Source organism: Symsagittifera roscoffensis, chromosome 3, assembly GCF_963678635.1.
Source record: "Symsagittifera roscoffensis chromosome 3, txSymRosc1.1, whole genome shotgun sequence".
In the NCBI taxonomy this organism is placed as follows: Eukaryota; Metazoa; Xenacoelomorpha; order Acoela; family Convolutidae; genus Symsagittifera; species Symsagittifera roscoffensis.
This window is the reverse complement of record NC_087064.1, coordinates 40,063,627-40,086,013: the sequence shown is the minus strand read 5'-3', so window position 1 is coordinate 40,086,013 and position 22,387 is coordinate 40,063,627. Positions and strand designations below refer to the sequence as shown.

The following is a 22,387-nucleotide window of genomic DNA, read 5'->3' as shown; positions in this document are numbered from 1 at the left end:
TCGTAGCGCATCATTGCTTGGTGTCCTTGTACTCCTGAGCCAAAACGATTCAACAAGATTTCAAAGATTTTCTCAGCTGTGTCCCGCTGGTATTGCTTTATGGCCATCAAGCAATTTAGGGCTGTGCCTTCCAGGTTGCTGGTGAGCGCACTGCATTTTTGTCTTTCTGTCAAGTCTTCCTCCTCAAAATGCAGTTTTATGACTTCTATCCAGGTATCTATACAGCCGTCAGATTCGTCTTTATAGCATTGTGGTTTCTCAAATACCCTTCTGGACCTCTCGCTGCGTCCACTGGTCCTAGATAACCCCGTCAGGAAAGTTTCCAAGGACCGGTTCAGAGGTTCAAACGCTGTAGTCTTTGCCAGTGCATCTCTTGAATGCCCCGCTTGAGTGTCATTGCCCTCCGATAGAAGTTCCGGATTTTTCCTCTTGTTCGAGACGCTGGGACGATTTCTTCCTTGATTCGCATTACTCCAGTTTGTGGAATCACATCTCCCAGTCGCAGTTGCGTCTTGCGTCGGTCTTTTGTTTGAGGTCGATCTGTTGTCAGTAGAACCTTCTCTGATATTTGAGCCCCTCGGCCCATTATCCCTTTTGGCATACCTGGATGAAATGCCCCTACCTCTCGTGGATCAATGTGTCCTTCTTCTGTTAGGTTGTTCTTTGAAGTTCACTGTCGTCTCCCTGTCAGGTTCTCCTGAGTTTGCTTCCCTATTCCTCGATCCACTCCTGTTTCCTAGGAGCCCATCCAACCTATCCATGATAGCCTGAGTGCGCCTCTCCATCATCGCGTCTATTCTTAAGTCGAAAGTCCCAGGAGTCTGCTTTTGCTGACTTCGTAACTTTTCCATATCATCTCTCAATCGTGTCTCCCTTTGCTCAGCTTCCCTCGTCATTCGCAACAAGTTTCCTCTTCTTCAAGCGTTTTTCACTTCTGCTGACTTCTTGTCATCTGCTCGTTCTGTTTTCCTATACTATCGACTATGCTGGTCAAGGCATCGTCGATTGACGCCCCTCCGTCCACGAATGGCGTCACTAGTGGTGGTGTTACCCTATTGGTTCCAGGCAGTTTAGTGCTAGTCGAAACTCGAGTCTTACCTCTAGGTCTCGATGATTCTTCATAATCAGCTTCTGGTTCCGTTGGTGTGATCCATCTATGGTCTTGTTTATTGTCCTGACCACACCAAATCGGTCCGAAGTATCCGTCTCCTTGTTGTTGGGTGCTCCGCTTTCATGAGTCGAACTGTTGAGGCTTAATTGAGATCCGAAGTCATCTTGTTCGTCACCGTCCTCCTCCTCTTCCTGGGTTTCTACTTCATCACCTGTACCTGTTCCCATAGTGAATCGGAAGAAGTTTCCCAGAGTGTTCTTTAATCGCTCTGAAAACAAGGAGGACGTTGCCGTTTTCTCGGTCACCCCATGCATCATGTTATTGTCAGTGGGTGACCTCTTTGTTGCTATATTTTCAGTCGAGATGTAGGACAGTTCCGACATCTCCTCTCGATCTAGAGTCCGGGTGGAAGTGGCAAAATCTTGGCCTTGTTCTACCGGAGTAGATTCACTGGCCAACCTTCTGTTCCCATACTCTTCCGTTCCACGTCCCCCGATTCTCAACCAGGGCATGGTCCGGATGGATCTCTACTTCTAACGTTGCCTTTTGGCCTTCGGAGTAATTTTGACTCCTGGTTTCCACCATTCCGCCTGAAACATTCTCCATTTTGGTGGTCTGGGTCCGTGCGATCCTTTCCAAAAACGGGTCTATCATTGATTTTCTTTGTTTCTTTGGTATAAATTTCCTAGAGCTATTACTTTGTTTAGGTATCCTCAACTTGTCTCGACTCATTTTCGATTTACCACTTTTTACCGTTTATACATTCAATTCGTTTGCTCGGTTTTTATTGTCTGACTACTGATAATAATAACACAACACAATATATCCCAAAAGTTTCACTTATATAGTGAACACGAATCCTAATAGGTTATCACAGTACAGCATGTGTACAAATTAATCACAACAATTAATTATTGGTTATAGGATATGAAGCTAGCACAGACTGATGATAACAATATATCTAAAAAAGGAGGATTTCAAACCAAAAATGAAAAAAGGTAAAAAATATTTCCAAAAAATGTATGTGTATTGCACTTAGTCAGTCGCAATTCAATAATTCAATTTTCCCAAAAAAAATTCATAATTTGGATTTTAATCCACACAAATCAGTGTCTAACTCTGTTTTCAGTTAGAACTAGAGTCGCGAATCTCTGGATTTAGACCTATTGTGTTTTACTATGGTCTTTCAAGTTTTACTTAAAGAGTCACTGGTTTCTAGCCTGATTCCTAGTATGCTAATACTCTTCACTATGCATATCACTTTCGTCTCCGTACGCTTTAGGATCCTCACGATCCTCACAATACATATATAACAATTGATATTTCTGGTACCCCTTCAGATTAACGAAAACTAGGACCCTTCCGGATTGGCAAAAACAGGACCCTTCCTGATTGGCAAAATTAGGACCCTTCCGGATTGGCAAAAATGGGACTCTTCCAGATTGACAAAATTAAGACCCTTCCGGATTGGCAAAAATAGGACCCTTCCGAAATGGGACCCTTACGGATTGGCAAAATTGAGACCCTTCCGGATTGGCAAAATTAGGTCCCTTCCTGATTGGCAAAATCAGGACACCTCCGAATCGGGACCCCTCCTGGTTTTCCGGGGCGTTTAAAATCACAACCGATACCCCTCCTGATACGGTCTCCGAGTCTTGATTTGCTGATTTGACAATTCTCCTTAACTGTGATGGGTCTTATAACTAGCCTAGTTCTGACTCGACTATCGTTTTCTGGGTTTCTTAGCCCTACCTTTTTGTCGAGAGCAGCGTAAAATTGTCTTATTCAATCGTTACTACCCTTTGGTAGGATAATAAGGGTTTTCCGAAAAATTTTTGGAAAACGTGAAGGGTCGACCTTCAAAAATTGGTAATTATGCTTAAAATAATCTCAAAATTTTTTTCCGCTTATTTTTCTCAAGAAACAAAGGCTTTAAGAGTAAGCTCATCCAATTTCTGATCTAATGGTACCAAGATCAACTGGTTCTGTCCAGTAATTCAAAGTTATTAACCAAAATGTCTTTTCTTCAAAGTCCAAAAATTTTCTTTCTTATAGGTTCCGCCTAACTTTTCTCGCAATTCTTGTTTTATTGACCTGAAAGTGAATTGATCCGAGCTCAGAAGGCCTATACTCTTCTAATTCAAAGAAAAAAACCCGGTATAAAATGTTCCAGCTGAAAAAGTTTGCCAAAAACAATGCTATTTGAACCCTTTCGGGTTGACGAATCCACGAAATCAAACACGTTAAGTTCGATTTCACTGAGGCCCGGAAAGTTATTGGCAAACGGGTTTAAAATCCTGTCGATTCACTAGTGACAGTTGTCCACACAACAAATCTTGTTGCCCTAACGCAAAAGTTGCAAAAAAAATCGGATTTTGTAGCGTTTCGTTTTTTCAAAAATCACGAAAATTTGGTTTTCAGTACCCAATTAGTTCCAAAAAATCGAAAAGGAAATTAACCAGTTCCACTTCTTATACTAATGCAGTTACGATGTAACTCACTAATTTAACGCTTTTTTCGTTTCAAAAAATATCGATATCTCAAAAATCGCGATTTGTGTGTTGATCAAAGTATCACTATTTTGACCCAAAAAACCGGTATGCTTACTATGTTTTCCACTGGAAAACGATATAAGAGTATAAAGATAGGTAGTATAGATAGTAATACTAAGAATATTATACCCCTTCGGGTTTGTTCATTATCCGAAGTAAAGTGCTTAACTCGGAAATTCGCAACTTGGTTGAGGGTCACTTTCTTTGCAGTCCTTGTCGAGCGCCCCACTGATTGATATCTTGAATTCTGTACGAAAAAGGATACAAAACTTGCTAACGATACCCAACCACCGATTGATATTGTCCTTGAGACCCTTCCTGCTGCTCCTTGCACTGCTTGCCGGATCAGTCTTCTGCTCTAATCCCGACACCCTTCCGGATTGAGCGCAAATTGGCATCAACTTGCTTAAATACTCAAACAACTCTACAGTACAAGCACCAAAAACGGGCCACAACTTTGATCGTAACAATCTTGATTGATATAAATGCCTATAACTACAATACATCTAACAACAAAAAACGGTAGGGTCGAATCGCATCTCGTCTGGAATCCCATTTTAAGTGTTTTTGGTCTGTGCTAAGGGCGTTCTATAGAGCATGCTCAGAGTACATGCTCAGAGCGGAGTGCTTGTTAACGGTTCTGCCGGCCATGATGCTAAAAAAAATAACCATGAAAGCCATAAAAACATAAAACATTCGCCCGTAAGTACATATCGACGGAAAAAAAAGCTAGGTTGTAAAACGACAGGCTAGCGTCTAAACACAGCTCTACATGCTTTTAACCGTCTCTGCCAAAGCCAGGTCTTTGAATGGTCTTTTTAACATCGGGTCGACAACATCGTTACTGTTTTAGAATTCAGTCAGAACGCTCAGATTAATTTAGTTAGATGCAAAAATTGTGAGTTCATGGTTGGGTCTCAGTATCCCCAGACTACGAGGTCACTCCTAAAAACAGGGCTACTAATTATTTATAATATCACTTTTGTTTTTATTCAGTAGATAAAAATCATCATTCCCATCGGAGATCGATCAACCCTTTCCCTCAGCTCCTAGCTTCTCATTATCTGGAAACGAATTTAGATGTTATTAATTCAATTCAGGACATTCTAGGAAGCTAAAAGTTTATAAAAATAGAGTATTACAGTCTCCTTCCACAGACCCTTCCGGATTCTGGAATCAGGACGAAGAGCGGTTATCGTCCTTCCGGAAGGCTGGTGAAATTGTCCCAATACCGTTCCTGTTTCTCGGGAAGTCTTCGGTAACGATTATACAGTTACAATTCGGACGGCTTCTATTGTTATTTCAGTCGTTACTATTGCTGCGTTCTCACAAAAATCTGTCCGTCTTGTTCTATTCGCGACAATAGTCAACAACAACAACAACAACAACAAAACTTTTGTTTATATCGGATAATACATCCAATACATGTTTACAAATTTAAGTGTACACTCCTCTTAAAACTCTCGAAGGGAAAATACAGATAAAAAATTAGCCAATCACAGTTGACCTCTAAATTACTATTAAGATTAAAATACTTTTAACCTCTAAAATTAATTAAACATTTTAAAATTAATTTGTCTGGAAGTTTCTGAGTCATAATTTCGATTTAGACATGTACGTTTTAAATAAAAAACCAAAACTATTTTGGGACTAAATTTTCAGTGTTAACTCCCTGCTCCTAAACTCATCGCGCGTGTTCAAGCCCGGTTTCTCTTTCCTGATATGTATTGCCTCTAGTGTTAGCAATTTTGTTTGGTTGTTTGACCTATCTATAATTTCCCAACTAAGATCTGCGCTATTTCCCTCAAGTTGGCATTGCTGAAGGTGGAGGCCTACCGGTGAGTCTGCTTTCCTATGTTCCTCAATTCTAGTGGTCAAATGTCGAACAGTTTGTCCGACATAGGTGGAAGTGCATCCACTACATGACAGTTTATAAACCACTCTTGACTTGAGGTCATTAGAAAATGCTGACTTCAGTGATGGTAAACATGATTGTAGTTTTCTTGTGGTGAAAACCACTTGAACGTTCGTTAATTTTCGTAACCTGTTAGCAAAATATTGGCTCTGGTTACCTCTATATTGCACCATCAGCATTGGGGGCTTTTCATCCTTTGGTGATTGAACTGACAAACCCCTGTCACTATCCAGGGGCTTGCCTTTACCCTCGATGATCTTGCACAAGGCGTCTGAAGCCACCTTCGCGGACCAATTTTCAGGGTACTGATTTGTCAGCCATTGCGCCCTATTAGTTTCCATAGCCTTATCAAATTGCTCCCAGCTAGATGTACTCCTAAAAACCCTGTGTACAGTGCCTTGGATAACACTACGCTTATACTGAGTTGGGGCGCAGCTTCTATATTTCAGTATAGTCCCTGTATCTGTTGGTTTTTGATACCAACTGCAAGTTACACGCCTATCCTGCGATATATTTATGTTCAAATCCAGGAACGGCAAATTCCCCTCTGAATTAGTTTTCTCTAGAGTGAACTGCAAATTTGGATGAAGAGAATTGGCGGCATCGAGAAGACGACTCGGCTCCCCTCTGACTGTTCTAACAATGTCATCCACATACCTGAGGAACAATTTCACCTGGGGAGTATCCTTCTCCTTGTTCTTAGCTCGGCAGCAGCTTTCACAGTACCAGACTATCTCGGTTATTGATGCGTATACGTCATCGGATATTTTTCCGCATTTTAGATGATACCAGTTTCGGCAACTCTCGCATTCAACCCCCTTTGATCTATATGTGACTTTCCTGCTGCAACATGGGCACAAGCCGTTTTTGTCATTAATTTGCTGTACCCCCGTTCCCACCGGTATTTGTTGTCGTAGAGCAAATTCGTATTCTTTCAGCCATAAGTTTGCCAGAATTACAGCGAGGGACGCTCCCATTGCTAAACCATCAATTTGTACATACCATGAATCATTACACTTGAAATATACTTTGCTGACCGCCATATTCAAAAGCCTTTTCATGGTTGCTCTTTGAATTTCAGGAGGAGACTCCTGGCTGTACAGCTTCTGTAAAGCAATTTCAATTGCCTCCTTCAGGGGAACGTTGGTGTACAAACTTTTCACATCAAGAGATATTATGGTTTCATCCGGATCTAGAGCAATGTTTTTTATTTTTTCTCTAGCCTCTTTAGTATTGGTTTCTATATTTGCTCCATCGATGTTGTCAAAAAACTTCGCAAGCATTTTGTTAAGATTCTCATACGAGCTGCCGGGAAGTGATAGTACAGGTCGTAGGGGTGTCTCATCCTTGTGTACCTTAGCTAAACCGTACAAACGGGCGGGTTGCCCCCCTGTTGATCGTATCTTAGAATATAACTGATCACTTCTCTCGTCTCTTTTGTTCATGGCTAGTAACTCTTTGTTAAGTTCTTTCTCAATTTTCAGTATCACCTCATCAGTGGTTGCATCTTTTTTCACAAACTGAGCAGATTGCAACAAGGATTCCAGCTTTGATTCATATGTTTGTTTCCTCATTATGCAAAAACCAACCCCCTTATCAAAAGGCACAGCCAGCAACCCATTTATCTTTGAGATATTTCCTCGTTTTTTCAACGGCTTTGTCTCTTGGGGTTTGCCGTACGTTTTTTGCATATGCCTTTGCCGCGGCTTCTATTTCACATAACGTTTCACCAGATGTTTTTTGATTTTTCAATTGTGAGAGGAAAATGTCGATATCCGCCAAAAAATGTGTTTCGTTAAATTTGTCTCTAATTGGATGCTTGGGGCCCATTGATAGCACTTCATATACCCATTCAGGCAGTTCAATATTATCAAGTACCCTAACTGATCGCTCATTTCTCCCCCCAAGAGGTTTTTCTTGTCTCTCGGACAGTTTTTCTAACTTTTTTCTATGGTTTTCTGATGTTGTCTTTAAGCTTGCCTCAACTTGCCGCCTCACGAATCGGAAAATGGATGCCCACCACTGTTTGTCAATTTCTTTTTGCACCAGTGATCTTGCTTTCCTTAGCATCTCCTCGTACCTTTTCCTATCCTCATTTGCCCTAGAAGTTTCAGTCCTTAGTAGTTTCAATTGAAAATTATGCACAGCTTGGTCCGAAAAAACCCCGTTCTCGGGGACCCTAAACTTCAAAAAGTCCGGTATTAGATCGTTTTTCAGACATTTTCTCAGAAACTTCAGTCTATGTACAGATACTTGAATTTTTTTAAAGAATTTTAAATAGTCTAACACAATTTTCCAAGTTAGTTTCCTTTTCAAAATTTGTCTGAGCCAAACAGCAGGCAAAAGTACTGTGGTCATTGTTTTGCAGGCCACGAGTAATGAAACTCACAAGGCACAAAGCAAAACAAATCACACTCTTCTCACCCCTGTCTTTGAAGCGCAGACACTTCCTCTGCCCTCAGCTTCTGCTCACGTCTTGCTTTCGCCTTCCTCCTTGTCTGTGATGGTTTCTGTTGTTTGCCCCTGATATTGCCAATCAGCTCTGACAGCCTTTCTTTGTGTGCCACTACCAATCGCAGAGATTTCAGCTCCAAATCAGCACTCTGGTGCAGCTTCAAATATTCCTTGAGCTGCTCCGGGTTGTTTTGCTTGCTCTTGGAGAGTAGTCGTTTTGTAGCTGGAATAATGAGCATCCCTGTGCCGAGAAGCTGACTAAACAAGTCGGGCGTTCCTTCCCTTCTGCAATAAACGATCGCCAATATCTGCTGCTTCTTCGTCTTCAAATAGTTTGTCAGTTCCTCGACACCAGCTGGGCGATAGTTGTTTGTTCTGTGGCTGCTTATGGTGTTGTTCACAACGTCGTGCCACACAACCACTTTTTTCTCCTTCAGTGGACTGTCTTCGAGTAGTCGTCGGAGGTTCTTTCCTTGGTTCAGCAAGTTGTTATTAAGGGATAGGCCAGGAATTGCTGTAACAAGGCTCTCGTATTGCTTTTTTTCCCCTGTGTTAAGGGTGTTGATGCTGTGGAACAGGGAGCTAGCTGCTACAATATGAAACATTTCGGTAACTCAAATAAAAATCGGCCATTTTTTACGTATCGATAAAAAAAACACTATAAAAATTCTCATTACATTGATGAAATTCATTAAAAATTTTTATACTGGCCCTTTAATGGGAAAACAGTTGGAATTTCAAGCTCTTCGCTTTTTGGTTTATCACGAATTTACAAGTAAAATTGAAGAAATTTTTGCTAAAAAGTAAATTTCAAACGTTTTCGCAACTATGTGCATCGTCAGGATTTTTACAATAAACTACTCTAAATGACGATAAAACATCACCGTCATTTTGTTTTACCGTCGTTTTTATTCAAAACGTACATGTCTAAATCGAAATTATGACTCAGAAACTTCCAGACAAATTAATTTTAAAATGTTTAATTAATTTTAGAGGTTAAAAGTATTTTAATCTTAATAGTATTTTAGAGGTCAACTGTGATTGGCTAATTTTTTATCATGATGGTTTAGAACCAAATTGTATGTGATTTATTGTAAATAACATTTGAAAATACAGAGTTGTTTTTCCAATTTAGTCTTCATAACTCCAGCGTTTCTGGGTCGCAGCGTATCCGCGGCATAATCCGTTCTGCGTGGTAGGAGATGATATAGCTGATGCAGATACCCGGTCTCGGTTATTTTGCGTAGCAAGGCCTGGTCAGATTTGCGGATAATTTCGCGAATAGGTTCATTTTCGTCAATAATACCAAAAAATCGTGCTTTGTTCTGAACTCGGTCTATTTGATCTAGTAAATATGAATAAGTACCACCCCAAACAGACGCGCAGTAAGATAGTCGAGATATCACTAAAGAATTATAAAGTAATTTAAGGTCTTCCGCTGTATAGTTCAGACGTTTGAGGCGCAACAAAAGATATAAACATGAGACTGACGCTTTGCAGATAGCAGTAATAGGCTCCTTGAACGACAGATTTTCGTCAAATATGACTCCGAGTATCTTTCGCGACGTCACACGTTCAACTCCAGGAATAGTTCTAGGTTGTTGACCTTTTTTAAACGATAACAGAACCTTTTTTGTTTTACCGTCATTTTACAGTCGTTTTGATTTTCTCTCATTTTCAGAAGTAGCGAAATTTCAAGGTCGTGACGTGTTTTTATTTTGGAACGAATTTTTAAAACTGACTATTCCTAATTTGCCTAAATGTCCAATTAGTACAGCGAATCCACTAAAACGGTCCATCTTCCCAGTACGATGTTATAATTAAATTCGATGCATTTTGGCGCCATTCTGGTTGAATGCCACATTTGTCCTCATACTCAACCTTATAAAACCACTCGTTACACCATGAAATTGATGCTTATGTGAGGGGGAGGGGGAGAAAGAGTCTTATTTGGAACGATTTAAGTGTTCTTTCAAACTTAGGTGCAGCCGTTGATTTTTTTCCAGATGAATATGAACCTGTGAAGTATGCCTGTGCGGAGAGGGTATGTCACCCCTCAGAATACATTTTTCGATACGATCATCCGAAAATCGGAATGTATGAGTAAGTCTTCTGTATTTAGGGAAGCTGCAATCTAAAATATTTGATCTGTTTCGCATTTAAATAATTGTAATGTTTTGAAATTATAGACAAGAATTTCCTTATTGCAAATGCCAGAACAGAACACAGTGGTATAATTTATTGCAATGATGGTTTCTGCGATTTGACCGGATTTTCAAGAGCAGAAGTTATGCAGAAATCATGTCGCGTGGAATTCCTTTATGGTCAAAATACGAACCCTCAAGTTGTGCAACAGCTGTGTACAGCTGTTGAAGAGCAAAAAGATATCGTGGTTGAGCTCCTGTTGTATAAGAAAGATGGTTAGTTGATACGGGTGAAACAGTATTCTTACTTAATGTAACAGTCGTCCGCTCATGTCACATATGAGGTTAGGAAAAATAGGTTGTATAACCAATGGCTCAAGGGTCAGGGACACTATCTCCTGTGCTTTTATACTTCATTCAGTGTTACAGCTTATGGCCACTACCCAAATACCCCCCCCCCCCCCCCCCACCACTCTAGAAATAAGATCGTTGAGTTCTCTATATACAAAAAACACGCGAACGCCATTAAAAACAGGACTGGAAGCTCAAGTATACCATTAGTTTTTTTTGGACAGTGGACCTTTGATCAATTTCAGATGGATCAATCTAAAACAGTCTTATCTCACCATAATCGTGTGAAATACACCCCAGAAATTAAATTCAGTACTCGCATAATGACGCGACTCTTGAATTAAGTAAATAATATAAGTAAAGCAACTAGAATTTTTTGGGAATGAGGAGTTTTGACCCAAGAAGTTTTGTCGTTTTGACCTTTAGGCAGCTTCACTCGTCCGCCTGCCCAATCAAGGTTCTCTCTTGCCCAGCGATGACACTCTCGATTGATTTATCGTTGTTCTCTGTCGGGAACAAGACAGCTCTACTCAGATTGATGATTTTAGTAAAATCGCGAATAGCTATTTTATTCCAGCACAATTTTTTATCGACTTTTCTGCAATTATATTTCGAGTCTTCTGACAAAATTAACCTCTGATTTTCAGTTTTCGCGACAAACTTGAGCATGACCTGGTCGATTCGAACTTTTGGAAAAATTACTTTCCCCAAAATCAAGGACAATCTTCCACATGTGACCGACTGGCACATACTCCCCGGACTCAAGATCGATGTCCTCATCGCGCGTCGTCTTCGTGTCAGCGAGTCTCCAGAATGTAGATTGCGTCTCAAATTACAGTGCAAGTGGTCATTTACAGAAGTTCGCAGCAGATTCAACCTTATCTACATCCCCAAATTTCACGACCATATAAAACTGTCATTCTATAGCTAAACAGCAATCAAAATCTTCATCCAACTGCACCTGGATTCGAGCTTCTTAAGCCAGTTTCTTAAAATTTCTTTTGTTCAACCCAATCAGAAAAATTTGTCATGCAATTTTTTTTCATATAATTGATGTATTAGATAACAATAATTAGTAGGTTGAAATATCTTTTTGTTCCCTCAGATTTCAGCTGATTCACACCGAAGTCCCAATTCCTTCTTCTACTCACGGCTCGATCCATATTACCCGACTCATTTCGTTCCTCCAGTCTTTGAAGTACTGGGTCCAGATGCGCTCGACACCGTGATCTGCCTCGTCAATTCTTCGTCATCAGAACTAATCACGATTTCCTCCCATGCCTTTAGTTGTTCTTAGGCCCACATCCATTCCTTTTGCTGTTGTAGTCTTTTCGGATGGTTTGGTAGCTTCTTTATCTTGGGCTCTCTGTTCACGCAAAAGGAGTGATGTAGGCTCAATCTCTGCATTTTTTCCTAGGTCTTCCTCCAGTATCAACTCCCTCGCTTTAGTGTTATCTGTAGATATCTTACCAACCCGCTTCCATCCCGTGGTTATTTCGTTGCGATGGGTAAGCAGTGGTCTCTTGAAAGCGTCCGGCCCTATTTTTGCCAGGAACTGACGATACTCCTTCTGATGTTTCTTCATGTGGTTTTTCGCCAAGCCGAGAAGTCAACGTCGCCCTAAACCCCGAGAAAAATCGTATGCGACTTCCATACACGTTTCACTCCCATCGGTACAGCTAATACCTTGCAAGTAGTCTCAAATAACTCAAGCCTCCTGCTAGAATCAATAGCGTGTATCGCCTCCACGGTTGGTGCTTCGACTCTCGATATTTTATCACGTTCTCTTCAATCCATCGCAGTGCCAGCATCGAGCTCACCACGAAGATGGTCACCTTTTGTTGATGATCTGGCAACCCTATCGCCCGAATCTCCTCAACCTCCCATATCCGGCCGAGGTTGGACTTCTCCGGATACCACACAGTCTGCGCTGAAAAATGGCATGGATTGTCTCCATGTGTCAAGTTGATGCCCCGGAGGTTACCGCTCGTACTCAGTTTTTCAAAGTCGGTAGAGTTCTCATTTTCCAAACACAAGAGTTCTTCTCCTCGGGTATCACTAAAGTATTCTACACTGGGCCCTGGTACCGCTACCCACATTTTCTTAAACAGCTGGTGTGAGTGATGCTACATTCTTGCCAGTCATACACACCTGGGTACCGAAAAGCCTTGTCAATCATCACCCTCTGGCTAAACCCCTCCACCATCGACATGTGTAACGGGTAATGGCTCCCGCAGAAGGTTGCCATGACCGATCCCACCAAAGATTTCGCCTTCATTGGCAGACAAAAGGCCTCACTCACCGGGAATGCCGTTTCTGCTTCCAAGCCGACTTTCCATCCCTTGATGTGTTTCTGAATCATTTGCAACAATCCAGGCCAGGACTGCACTCTCTACGCTCTGACTAAATGGTGTTCGGATTCTAGCTTCTCCAGTGTCTCCAGACTACACATCCTCGAGAAGAAACCTAGTGCCGTTGCCAACTTCACCGTGGTACTCGCGTAGCAATCAGCTAGTATCTGTTTCTCGCTTTTCTTTCGTCACCAAACCATGTGACCAAATCTCTCCTCTGAAACAACTGGATCCTCCCACTAGATCGCCCATCACAAGAGACTAGATCGCCCATCACAAGAGTGTCCTCCTGCTCCGGTTGCCAGATCGAGACAAGTGCCTGACTCCATCTTCTTTGGTGGTTCGTCTCTAGACTTCTCCACTTTCCCTTTACTCTTCGCGATGAGGCAAAATCAGCTTGTGTATCTTATTCAAGTTCCCCAGGTACTCATCTTTCCCTGGTACCAACCCTACTCGTACCGTGATCGCATTCAAATTTGCTTGAGAATATGGGCACGAAGATAGGTTCCAGAGTGTTCCCAGTTCGTGAACAGTACGTTAACCTCGCCTCCCAACCTCAACTCCACTCTTCATTCTAGTCGTGGCACGCAGATGACCTCGAGTCCGTTCCCGAGAAGTAAGCCTAGGCTCGGCTTTTCCCTTTCAGCTGTGTCGATTTCAATTAGCTTCCGTCCAAAGTTTTAACAACTCCATGACTTCAAAATCATATGGGCAGCTCCTGCCTCCGTGCTCAATAAGGGATTGTATGACATTCTCATGACATCATGACTGCTATTGAATTTCTTGTTTGAGAACCTCCTGATTTCGTCAATCTTCGCATGGTCTTCAAGAGATTGCCTGGAATCATCGTCCTTCTCAATCCCGGCATTTTGATACACATAACGCTTGAGACCCTGTTCCCCAACGCCCTAACCTACGTCGCTTTCTGGTAGCAAGCTTGGATTACCGCGTCAGGTATCACTGGTATGATCCAAATCAAGAAACAGGTGGCGTCCTTTCCTCGCAAGACTCAACCCTGAGACATCTCAAGCGACATGTTGCATCAACATTCGATATACATGTAGGCCTTTTTCACCCAACTTCAGTTTGTGACATGAGGTCAGATCTTCCAATGCCACCCCAACCAGGCACAACGTAAAAAACAGCTGAACCTCCGTCCTGGTGAAAGGGTTCGCCATCAGAGGCTGTGCTGATGAATGTGCTCTCATCTCATTCTCGAAGTATTCCAACAGTAATTTCTCCCACGTTCGCCCTAATTGGCTCCTCAGTTCTAGTTTATTCACTTCTGCCTTCTGCTGCGTGGCCGAACTTCGGCGCTTTCTGGACACTCCGCGATCCAGCTTCTTTAGACAGGGCTCTAGTTCTTTCATCGTATCCAAAGCTATCCACCAGTAGTGAGCAGTATTCCTCGTGAGTCCTTTCTCCAGGGGATCATTCGTGATTTTTCCTCCAACGCACTGGTGATGATTCGAGACCCAGTCCTTGCCGACATCCACCTCCCATGTTTGCCCACTGTTGGAACCTCTCTTTGTCTTAACCATATGAGGCTCAAAGTCTTCTTTGTCACCGGACCAGGTGCAGTTTCCATGTCAGCAATCACTTCCGCCAATATCCTAGATGTCGTGTTGTCTTTGTAAGATGCAGTCTTTCATCTGGCCAAAACCATCGGAGCCGTCTCTTTCATGTTTGCCTCCGATACCGCCTCCGTTGAAGGACCCGCTTCGTTTTTCTTGACTTCCGACTTTTTGTTCGGGGGTTTAGACACGATCATCACCGAAGGTGCCTCCGTCTCTTGCCTCCACCATTCTCTTGTCTCAAGCACCTCCTTTCCCCCTTTAGCCTTAATACTAAAAATATTTTTCGCTATAATAACAGGGGTATCCCTATTACTCATTTTGTTCTTATCTTTTTTAATTTCATTTTTCTTTTTTAGAGTAGAGCTGTCTTTACAGGATCTGGGTTCAGTATTCGGCCTCGTTTTCCGGATATGAATCATCTTGCTAAGCAACTCTTTTCTTGCATCTTTGTCTAGTCCAGTTCCCATCGAGATAGGCTCTCTGAACTACACCACAATGTTCCACGGTTCCGCTTTAAACTCTTTGACATCTACATCCCGCTCCACCTTCTGAAACTCCATCAAGAACTTTTGCCATTCTTCGTGATCCAGAGTATTCCAGAACATCGTTTTACTCCCCTCAAAGATAATTTTCTCCTTTCTATCACTGCTCCAGAATAACATGCGCATGTCCACTGCCTTTTTTCCAAGTTGTAACTAGATTTTTTTTGGGTAAATCCCAAAGGTGGTGTCGTTGAATCTACCCACTATTTACCACTCAAGTCTGGGAGCAATTCGTGCGTCGTGCAGGACTGTAATTCCCAGGCACTTTTTCTTCAGCTGGGGCCGCCCCGATGTCCATGTCCTCCTCTACCGCTCCACCTTCTGATTGAACTCCATCAAGAACTTTTGCCATTCTTCGTAATCCAGAGTATTCCAGAACATCGTTTTATTCCCCTCAAAGGTATTTTTCTCCTTGCTATCACTGCTCAAGAATACCATGTCCACTGCCTTTTTCCCAAGTTGTAACCAAGTTGCACTATTTCTTCAGCTGGGGCCGCCCCGATGTCCATGTCCTCCTCGGGTTCACTGAGAGCTTCTTCCATTCTCTACCCTTCGGTCACTTCAGTACGTTCCCGCTTCAAGGTATCCTCAAACCTGTTTTCTACTGGGAGATTCCGTTGGTCTCCAAGGGTGTCAATCGACAGAGGTGAAGACGTTACTGGGTCCTGCTTATACTCCGTCAGAGACATATAGAGAACGCCAGCCGCACCAAGCCTACATCCCTCATGCTGTATTTCTACTTTCTCCAGTCCATAGGGTGCCAGATGCTTCCTCGTGCTGCATCTTGATTCTGCCTTCAGACCCAGTTGTCCTTCCTCCTTTATTATTCGACCGTCATCATATTCTGGGTCCCTTTTCTCGAACGCGGCCTTCTCAAGCTTTTTCTTTACAGCACGTACATCGCACCTCGGCATCGTCGAGTACCTCATTTTCTTGGCCTCGGTCGTCCAATAGTTTATTTCGATTTCGCTCGAGTGGAAGTATGCAGCTGCAGAGTACCCAATGAACAGGGGATCCCAGCATTGCGTGAACGCACTTTGTTACCGTTCGCACTTTGTTACTGTTGAATTAAGTAAATAATATAAGTAAAGCAACTAGAATTTTTTGGGAATGAGGAGTTTTGACCCAAGAAGTTTTGTCGTTTTGACCTTTAGGCAGCTTCACTCGTCCGCCTGCCCAATCAAGGTTCTCTCTTGCCCAGCGATGACATTCTCGTTTGATTTCTCGTTGTTCTCCTTCGGGAACAAGACAGCTCTACTCAGATTGATGATTTTAGTAAAATCGCGAATAGCTATTTTATTCCAGCACAATTTTTTATCGACTTTTCCGCAATTTTTTTTCGAGTCTTCTGACAAAATTAACCTCTGATTTTCAGTTTTCGCGACAAACTTGAGCATGACCTGGTCGATTCGAACTTTTCAAAATTACTTTCCCCAAAATCAAGGACAATCTTCCACATGTGACCGACTGGCACATACTCCCCGGACTCAAGATCGATGTCCTCATCGCGCGTCGTCTTCGTGTCAGCATCATCGAGTACCTCATTTTCTTGGCCTCGGTCGTCCAATAGTTTATTTCGATTTCGCTCGAGTGGAAGTATGCAGCTGCAGAGTACCCAATGAACAGGGGATCCCAGCATTGCGTGAACGCACTTTGTTACCGTTCGCACTTTGTTACTGTTGAATTAAGTAAATAAAATAAGTAAAGCAACTAGAATGTTTTGGGAATGAGGAGTTTTGACCCAAGAAGTTTTGTCGTTTTGACCTTTAGGCAGCTTCACTCGTCCGCCTGCCCAATCAAGGTTCTCTCTTGCCCAGCGATGACACTCTCGTTTGATTTCTCGTTGTTCTTCTTCGGGAACAAGACAGCTCTACTCAGATTGATGATTTTAGTAAAATCGCGAAAAGCTATTTTATTCCAGCACAATTTTTTATCGACTTTTCCGCAATTATTTTTCGAGTCTTCTGACAAAATTAACCTCTGGTTTTCAGTTTTCGCGACAAACTTGAGCATGACCTGGTCTATTCGAACTTTTCAAAATTGCTTTCCCCAAAATCAAGGACAATCTTCCACATGTGACCGACTGGCACATACTCCCCGGACTCAAGATCGATGTCCTCATCGCGCGTCGTCTTCGTGTCAGCATCATCGAGTACCTCATTTTCTTGGCCTCGGTCGTCCAATAGTTTATTTCGATTTCGCTCGAGTGGAAGTATGAAGCTGCAGAGTACCCAATGGACAGGGGATCCCAGCATTGCGTGAACGCACTTTGTTACCGTTCGCACTTTGTTACCGTTGAATTAAGTAAATAATATAAGTAAAGCAACTAGAATTTTTTGGGAATGAGGAGTTTTGACCCAAGAAGTTTTGTCGTTTTGACCTTTAGGCAGCTTCACTCGTCCGCCTGCCCAATCAAGGTTCTCTCTTGCCCAGCGATGACACTCTCGTTTGATTTGTCGTTGTTCTCCTTCGGGAACAAGACAGCTCTACTCAGATTGATGATTTTAGTAAAATCGCGAATAGCTATTTTATTCCAGCACAATTTTTTGTCGACTTTTCCGCAATTATTTTTCGAGTCTTCTGACAAAAATAACCTCTGATTTTCAGTTTTCGCGACAAACTTGAGCATGACCTGGTCGATTCGAACTTTTCAAAATTACTTTCCCCAAAATCAAGGACAATCTTCCACATGTGACCGACTGGCACATACTCCCCGGACTCAAGATCGATGTCCTCATCGCGCGTCGTCTTCGTGTCAGCATCATCGAGTACCTCATTTTCTTGGCCTCGGTCGTCCAATAGTTTATTTCGATTTCGCTCGAGTGGAAGTATGCAGCTGCAGAGTACCCAATGAACAGGGGATCCCAGCATTGCGTGAACGCACTTTGTTACCGTTCGCACTTTGTTACCGTTGAATTAAGTAAATAATATTAGTAAAGCAACTAGAATTTTTTGGGAATGAGGAGTTTTCACCCAAGAAGTTTTGTCGTTTTGACCTTTAGGCAGCTTCACTCGTCCGCCTGCCAAATCAAGGTTCTCTCTTGACCAGCGATGACACTCTCGTTTGATTTCTCGTTGTTCTCTGTCGGAAACAAGACAGCTCTACTCAGATTGATGATTTTAGTAAAATCGCGAATAGCTATTTTAATCCAGCACAATTTTTTATCGACTTTTCCGCAATTATTTTTCGAGTCTTCTGACAAAATTAACCTCTCATTTTCAGTTTTCGCGACAAACTTGAGCATGACCTGGTCGATTCGAACTTTTCAAAATTACTTTCCCCAAAATTAAGGACAATCTTCCACATGTGACCGACTGGCACATACTCCCCGGACTCAAGATCGATGTCCTCATCGCGCGTCGTCTTCGTGTCAGCATCATCGAGTACCTCATTTTCTTGGCCTCGGTCGTCCAATAGTTTATTTCGATTTCGCTCGAGTGGAAGTATGCAGCTGCAGAGTACCCAATGAACAGGGGATCCCAGCATTGCGTGAACGCACTTTGTTACCGTTCCACAGCATCTCTTGCTTGCACTGACGGTACCAGCATCGGAATGTTCATTACCAAAGTCATCCGCCTCACCGTGGAAAACTTCGGGAGGGTGGCCGGTAACACATTCGGCTCTAGAATCATCTCTAGCTCTTGTCTTATCAAGTAAAACGCCTCCGTCCAAGTCTCTGGTATCCTCAAGACTTCTCTGGTCTGTTTCCCCAGGGGATTCAACGTCCAGAACTTTGGATAGGCCTCGATCGGGCTTTCTCGTTTTCCACCCATCGTGCATAGTAACTGGCCTATAAAATTCAACACCATCAATCGGGATCCGTGGCATTATCCCTCCAAAAACCGTTGACGGTCTTGTCGTTTGCGAAGGAGACGAACGTCCCCACTGTTAAATCCTTCTTCTCGGCCTGCTCAAGTTGATTCTGCATTAATTACCTCACCTGTTTTTATCAGTGGAAGTGCCGTTTCCTTCGTTTTGTCCGTCACACTCTAGCCACGGCGTCAGGAACTGCCATCTTCCTCTCTCGTGTCAGGCGATAAACCATCGACTCCAGCTGCTTCTCCGCACCCGCCACGTTCCTGCGATCATGGTGGGCCGCCTCGAGCTACTCATAGAGCTTACAATTGTGAGTTCCATGCTCCGGAATCACAAGCTTGCGGTCAAGTGTCTGATCACATGATGGTCGTCCGTTATCTCCGACTTAAACTTAAGTTGTCTAGCCAGATTTGAAACCTCCAGACAACACTTAGTTCAACACAATCAAAATGTTCGCCAGCTCATAGAAACCTCTCAGGGCATGAGACACGTCCGCCCAGGCCGCTGCCACCTCGGATTTCAGGAGTGGCAAGTTCTCCGGCTCCAGCTCTCGGTTCGGAGCAGCCATCAGCATGCGCAGTCCGCTGCCCTCCGCAATCAGGACTAAAACCGCGTGCACAATTTGAAGAGCGGGTGGCAGATTCGAGTATGGAAGTGATGAAGTGAACATCACCTTTGTCTTCGATCCCAATCGGGCCGCCACCAACTCCTATATCTCGTTTATCGAGGCGAACAACGTCTGTACCGCCTCCCAGATCTTCTTTGGTGTTGGTTTTCCATTCCTCAAAGGCTCCAGTAATCCTGCTGCGCGCAGATAGTCGTTCATCCCTGCAAACAGTAACAACTCAGGTTGACAGGGCGTCTCTGATTTCACTGCTGCAACCAGAGTCTCAGGCCAGAACAGCTTCTTTAACTATCCCGCGAAGTCCGATCCCGCTACGATCACCACTCTAGCAGCTCCATGTCCGAGCGATCATAGGCAGCCAGTGCCTTGGCCAACTGAGGCGTTCCATATTCCTCTCCATATTTCGGGCCCCCGCCAACTTCGGACCTGCATAGGCGGTGTCAGGAAGTCACATGCTCTTGGGAGCAAGAAGTTTTTTCCACTACCCGCAATTGTGCCGGTATTTCTACTCTGATCGTAGCTATACCCGTGCGGTGTTTCGGTGGCTCCGCGATCAGACATGGAATCCCCAGCTCCTTTAGGGGTCGATAATTGACAGGGCCAAAGATCAATCCCGGGATGCCTGTCAAATTCGCCGTCTCCAAGGTTCTTAGTGACTGCTTAGGTCCTCATGAAAGGCTCTTGAGCTGTAGGGTCTCCACTAACTCTCGCCTGCAGGCCAATTCTTCCAAATCCAGGTTCTTCACTATCTAAGTATCTGGCCTTGTTTGCTTCTCCCGGACCTTCCGCCAAAGATGTATCCCGTTCCCTTTCTACGCTATCACCACCGTTGATTCTACAGAGCTCTGCGGTGTAGAGGACTCCGTCACTTCCTTCTTCAGGGTAGTCGAGCCCGGCTGTCTGCTCCTACTGCTCGCCGAACTATCTCTAGAATCGATCATTTCCTCTAACCTGTCTTCCACTGCCCTGACTGGGTAGAAAGGAGGCCTCGGAGGTGGACCAAAAGTGAATTGGCCGGTCTCCAGCAAATCCGACTCTAGACTGTTGACATGTTTCTGGAAAACTTTATTCAACCACGTCACACCTTCAGGTCGGTCGAGGTGGATGCCATCAATGGAGCAGTCATCCGGCAAGGAATCCTCCATCATGTGTGCAACATCAAGCAATCTCAAGGGTAAGATACTGTTTACGTGGGCCTCTCGTATTACCCCATTGATCTGACGCACTCTCTCTTTCATATTCAATCTTTTTTTATCCTGCATCATGTTGTACGGTACAGTGCAGATTGTATCGTGGGATCCAAATAGTTCTTCACCACCTGTAAGAGGCAGTTTACTTCCTCTGGTAACCTCATCATCATCCTTAACTCGCCTAGAGAAACGTCGTTAGTCCCCATCATCATGGTGACCGTGTGTATTTTCCTCACCTCCAGCATCTCTAGTGAAGCCAGCATTTGAGATATTACCGCGCCTGAAAAACTAAGATTTCCACCTGCCAATGTGCTTGGATCCTCGTCAGAACCCTGACGAGACATTCCCCTTTTATCAAGTGAACCGCGCCCTCGGAAATCCTGGACCTCGTGAAGTATTCCGCCCAAGCTACATCGTTGAAGGCCGCCCTCCTCTCGCACTGGACACTCGTCCAATCTTCCTTACGGTGTCGGTATAATCTTACTTCAGTGTTTTTTTTTTGTAGTTGAGATCAGGACACTTTTCACCGGTTGCTTTCTCCAGGTATGTGGTTCCCCCTCTGATGCGGGACTTTCGGGAGTTCTCGACTGCAACCTCTCTTGTAGCTTCTTGAGACGCGAAGCTTCTGCACTGGCCTGGCTACCTCTAGTCGAATCGCGCGTTAGTCCAAGTGGTGCCACATCGACCATCAGTGGTCTGATCCGGCTCAACTTTAGATCTCTCAAAGAAGGAGTTGGTTCCGGGGAGTCCTTATCTCCAGGTCCTCGCTCATCTTTTCTTGAGCTACCTTATCGAGATTTAAATGACCGCTCGCCCTGGCGGCTTCATCCACTTCCATATTCGCATCCGGTCTTGATCTAGCCATCAGGGGTTCAATTGGTGTCCTCGCCTTTCGCTCTTTGCCGCTCCCCATTTCCTGCTGTCTTCTCTGCAATCGCTCAAGTTCGGACTTCAGCTGGTCGCGGTTGGCTTCGGTTTCCTGCGCCTTCCCGGTTTGTTCCAATTCTGCTTTCACCATGTACCTCTCAAGTATAGCTTTGTCCCTTTCCAGAGCAGCTTGATCCCTATCAAGAGTAGCTTTATCCCTATCAAGAGTAGCTTTATCCCTATCCAGAGTAGCTTAATCCCGTTTTTTTTGGATCCTCTCCAGCTCCCTTCTAAGTTTGCTAACATCTGGATTTGCCTCCTCCGTCTGCTGAGCTCCTATGATTGACGCGGGTTTGCTGCTGGACTGAGCCGCGGTCCTCGTGGCTGGCCTGGTTTGGAGATGAAACTCGCCAGCACCATACTCCGTGGTGTTACTCAAGCCAGGATTTCTCGCCAAGTCAAATCCTCTCAAACCTCCATCGGTATTCCAAGACAGCCATTTTGTCTGCTCCTGGTTTGATATTCCATCTGAGGTATACCAACCATCAGCACCGCTTCCATCCTGACTCCCTGCCATCTCCTTGAGATTCTAGCTGCAAGATGGAATTGAGCATCACTGCCATCCTTTCGTCCACCTGGGAATGGTCCAGATCCCTCAGACGCCGGTATAACTTATCAAGTGTCGGCTTCTTCAGTGCCGCTGGCATCGACTTCAGTGCTGCTGGAAACGATCAGCCATTATTGGAAGTTACTGACCACTCAAGAAATATCGTACCAGATTATCACTCAAGAGAAAACCGTACCAGATGAACACTCAAGAAAATACCGTAGCACAGCTTGAATTACTAGATCCTCACTGATACTCTTGTTTTTTGATATTGATTGCCTCAG

The 22,387-nt window shown here is 43.7% G+C and overlaps 1 protein-coding gene across 1 annotated transcript in view; it reads left to right on the top strand.

Moving 5' to 3' along the window:
- The window catches only part of LOC134841709 (potassium voltage-gated channel subfamily H member 6-like), a 633,879-nt gene that overhangs the window by 473,355 nt on the left and 138,137 nt on the right, over positions 1–22,387 (top strand). Inside the window, exons 2-3 of the mRNA XM_063857742.1 lie at positions 10,037–10,135; positions 10,222–10,452. Of these exons, the coding sequence (XP_063713812.1) occupies positions 10,060–10,135; positions 10,222–10,452 (307 nt within the window). The 5' untranslated portion in view covers positions 10,037–10,059. The remainder of the gene's footprint in view (positions 1–10,036; positions 10,136–10,221; positions 10,453–22,387) is intronic.